Here is a 4530-nt window from a genome sequence, read left to right as displayed (position 1 = left end):
GACCGACCGACCTATGAGATATCGGTCCATCATTGGACATATAAGATTTAGCCAACATGGTAGTTAGTCATGCCTGGATGGTTGACCTATCCATACGAAAGGACAACAATAACAAGTCATAACATAGCCCATAATACTCAAATGACGTGTTCTGCTATGTTCCGGGATAAATTACTATGTTAGTCAGAACACAAAGTTAATAAAGTCGTCCATACGATGAAGCAGCCCTCTTCAATCTGGACAAAAGCATGACATGACAACTCATCATAATTAAAGCATCCACCGTATATTCTCTCTATATGTTTTTACTTATGTGTGAGTGTATCTTTTTAGATACCCACCAAAGTCCGTCCAAGTTCGATTATTGTCTAAATACAAGAGGGAGATTAGAACTGTAACCTCCTACCAGCTACATACCAAACAATAGTTATTAGTAAATGTGCCAATAGATGTAATATTTATATACTATCTTTAACGTGGGCAAAAGTTTATATACAGTTAATATATCATTCATTATTCATTCGTATTACATATATTACTCATATTTAAAAAGTAATAGTGATTAAATATGAATGATAAGTGATACACTAAAAAAAATACTTAAATTATTCATCCATGCATTATGTTTCTCTTTGCTAAATTGATTACGTTAGTAAAATTTGTAACTCCTTATACACATTCAATCCTCATAAATCTAACAATTCAGGTACATGAACATATGAAGGTGCTGAAACCTGAGAAGCTTTAATTAATCCAAAAACATGTTTATCTACCTATTTAATAAATAATGTACATTTTATAAAAGCATTCCCATAATCTGTTCTAGAAACTGTAGTGTTTGAACTTTCAAAATACTAAATATATTTCTTTACAAGTTAAATATTCTATTTTAGAATTCTCAGTTAAAATATTGATAGATGCAACATCCATTGTCTTTTTTTAGAAGATAACAAAGATCACTCATTTCTTTAATGGACATAATAAAAAGAAATTTACAATGTTTCCTATTAATAGAACATTGGAAGTAAAATGTTATTCACTCACAATGCAAGTTAGTTTTTACCTTAAAACTGGTCATTGACCATTAACCCGTTGTTCCAGCCGTTTGTTTCTCCAACTTGATACAAATTTGGGTTTTTATTACATATAAATATCAATGTTCTATTAAGAACGTACTTGGGGTGCAGTTCTTTGTTTTCATTTATTATTTTGCTCTATATTTTGGCCGGGTTAATTAAGCCTAGCCAAAATATGGGCCAATTCAATATTTGCTTGCTTTTTCTTTGTTTCTCAATAGTCATATTGGCATCCACCCTGCATGCCAATTTGTTAGAGAGTGACGAGTATTGGAATAATCATGTTGTAGAGTTTGATGAATATTGGAAGGGAAGGGCAAGGATTGCCGAACAAGATAACAAAGCAGCTTATTCATCAGATCCTTATGCTGTCTCTGGCAACCTCTCATCTAGTGTTAGCGAGTGAGCCTTTTCAACAATCAACTTCTTATTTCTTATAAACATGTTTGTGAGTCGGTTTCCGGAGAGTAATAGGGGGAAAGGAAAGACTAGAGAGCCATGAAACACATTTGTAATATGGGTCTCAAGCCTTTCCTTTCATTTTCTTCCCTTATAAGAATCAACTTGTAAACAGGCCCTTCAGTCTTACACAGTGTTTTAAATTGTCGTTGTGGTCGCGATCACGGTCACAATTGTGTTTATTGTGATTGCGGTCATTGCGATGCGGATTATGGCATTGTGCTGTGAATTATTTTGTGAGTAAAAAAATATTTTTGATACCAATGCGATCTGATGCGACCAATGCAGTTGCATTGCGGCTCAATATTGTTGCCTTGCGGCCTAATGCGGTTTGCGTTGTGGCCTGATACGGTTGCGTTGTGGCCCACCACATCATTGTGATTACATGAAATAATGGTCTATTATATTACTCTTACATATAGATGAAATAATGGTCTATTATATAATTTTGATTAAAAGATTTGTGATTAATTATGGCAAACAGACTCATAGTTGGAAAGGGTGTAAGAAGGAACTTGGGGGGAAGAAACAAGGGACCATGCATGGCCACTAACCCAATTGATAGGTGCTGGAGATGTGACCCAAATTGGGCCAACAATCGCCAAAAGCTAGCTGATTGTGTTCAAGGCTTTGGAAGAAACACAAGAGGTGGCAAAGGTGGTCCATTCTATATTGTAACTGACCCTTCAGATAATGACATGGTTAATCCAAAACCTGGTACTTTACGCCATGCAGTTACAAGAAATGGACCCTTGTGGATCATTTTTTCTCATAACATGATGATATTCCTCAAACAAGAGCTTATAATGTCTAGTAATAAAACCATAGATGGAAGAGGTGCTGATGTTCACATTGCTAATGGTGCTGGCATTACTATACAATATATTAAGAATGTGATCATACATGGGGTTAAGATTTATAACATTCAGGTTCATGGTGGTGGAATGATTAGAGATTCTGAGGATCATTATGGTTTTAGGACTCAAAGTGATGGTGATGGTATTTCAATATTTGGAGCAAGTAATGTTTGGATTGATCATGTTTCAATGAAAAATTGTTATGATGGACTCATTGATGCCATCATGGGATCCACTGCCATTACCATCTCCAACAACCATTTCACTGACCACAATGAGGTACTTTCCTTTCACATTATCATTAGATAACAGTCAGTTCTCTCTTATCAATTCGTGATTTTTTGTGAATCAGTTTTCTTTAAGGAATGAACCGATCTTTACCTATGGTTTAAGTATAAAAAAAGGAATATTTGATAATGTGCACTCACTTACATGAATGAGTTATAATAAATAAGAAAGAATTTTATCCATTGAGTATTGAAACAAAAATTGATTCAAACCTACAACAAGCAACACTAGAAATGAGTATGTAAAGAACTATAGAAAACCTACTGAATCGCACCCATACTAAAGAGAATGACTATGAGATAAACTAGTGTGGAGTTTTTCTAGCTTAAAAGTATAGATTTCATGTTAGAGTCCTCTAGGAATACATTTGTGTTTGTTAGAGAGTTTTGCCCTTGAAATAATATTATGGTATTTCTGATTTTGATGTATGGTTTATAAAGGTGATGCTATTTGGAGCCAGTGATGGGTACAGTGGTGATAAGATAATGCAAATCACTGTAGCATTTAATCACTTTGGGAAGAGATTAGTACAAAGAATGCCAAGATGCAGATTTGGTTTTATCCATGTGGTTAACAATGACTACACTCATTGGGAAATGTATGCCATTGGTGGTAGCCAAAACCCCACCATTATTAGTGAGGGTAACCGATTTATTGGCCCTGACAACATTAATGCTAAACAGGTAAAATGCATTCTTTTATCTCTCTATATACAATCCCAATATTAATTATCGTGGTCGCGGTTGCGATTATAGTAACGGTTGTAGTTATTGTGATTGTGATTGTCGTTATTGCGATGCTGATTACGGCTGTTACAGTGTGAATTATTTTGTGATTAAACAAATATTTTTGAATCCGATATGGCCTGATGTTGTACAAATGCGATCTAATATAACTGCGTTGCGGCCTGATACGGCCGCATCATTGTGATTCAGAGTCACACCATAATTGTTATGTTATGTGATTGCAGCGACCACTGTAATCACAATATTGCGACCCATCAGGTGATGTGGTCCTCAATTTAAATAAGCATCATTTATATATATGGAATAATAAACACAATGTGTTGTGTTTGGTGATGTTGAAATAGGTAACAAAGAGGGAATACGTAACAGAAAGTGTGTGGAAAAACTGGCAATGGAGATCAATAAATGATGAACTGATGAATGGAGCATATTTCACACAGTCAGGTCCTGAGTTGAAAGATAGGCCATTTTCAAGAATGGACATGATCAAAGCTAAGCCTGGTACTTATGTTGGAAGGCTTACACGTTATTCTGGCAAACTTGCATGTAGGGTTGGTAGTCCTTGTTAGTACCCCATAATGGACCTATGTGGCTTTTGACAAAGTATAAAAAAGATCAAGAGAGGCAAATGAATTTGGGGTTCAACAAAAAAAAAGTTAGTACATGTTTAGGACCAATGTTTCTAATCATCATATCCCCATTATTGATAACTTGAAATCAAAATAAATTTATTATGAATTAATGATATAACTATTGTTGGGACTTTTAGTGTTGTGGTGTGCCATACTTTCAAGTGTTCTAAACTCTTGTTCACAAGAGAGGAATCCTCCATGAAAACTTAAGTGAATGCTAAAGAAACGAATCAGTTTCCTCTCTAGTAACGAATACGAGTATCACGAACTAATAAATAAATAACAGATGTAATGATATTTATATCTTAGTGTAGCACCTCAGTTTTCCAACCAAAACTCAATACAATATTTATGAAACTGAAATAAGGTTATTTGAAAAACAAAGTAAAATTAATTTTTTTTTGACTAATAAGCTCAACATGCCAAAAGTTCAAAAGTAATTGCATTTCAAAACAAGGGTTACATATAACGT

At 34.4% G+C, this 4530-nt stretch overlaps 1 protein-coding gene across 1 annotated transcript; it reads left to right on the top strand.

The window, feature by feature from the left end:
- On the top strand, positions 1187–4194 carry LOC109331389 (pectate lyase-like). The gene is made up of 4 exons (XM_019565837.1): positions 1187–1478; positions 2020–2671; positions 3121–3363; positions 3771–4194. The coding sequence occupies exons 1-4, from the start codon at positions 1252–1254 to the stop codon at positions 3993–3995; spliced, it is 1347 nt and encodes a 448-aa protein (XP_019421382.1). The 5' UTR covers positions 1187–1251; the 3' UTR covers positions 3996–4194.

The sequence above is a fragment of the Lupinus angustifolius genome, chromosome LG17, assembly GCF_001865875.1.
Source record: "Lupinus angustifolius cultivar Tanjil chromosome LG17, LupAngTanjil_v1.0, whole genome shotgun sequence".
Lineage (NCBI taxonomy): Eukaryota > Viridiplantae > Streptophyta > Magnoliopsida > Fabales > Fabaceae > Lupinus > Lupinus angustifolius.
The sequence above is the reverse complement of the archived record's forward strand: the minus strand, read 5'-3'. Positions and strand labels throughout refer to the sequence as shown.

What these genes read in the sequence shown, in the direction of transcription:
- LOC109331389 (XM_019565837.1), top strand. Translation starts at nt 1,252, where the DNA reads ATGGGCCAATTCAATATTTGCTTGCTTTTTCTTTGTTTCTCAATAGTC. An exon ending in CTCTCATCTAGTGTTAGCGA is followed by an intron (nt 1,479 to 2,019) that starts GTGAGCCTTTTC and finishes TATGGCAAACAG; the next exon opens with ACTCATAGTTGGAAAGGGTG. An exon ending in ACAACATTAATGCTAAACAG is followed by an intron (nt 3,364 to 3,770) that starts GTAAAATGCATT and finishes ATGTTGAAATAG; the next exon opens with GTAACAAAGAGGGAATACGT.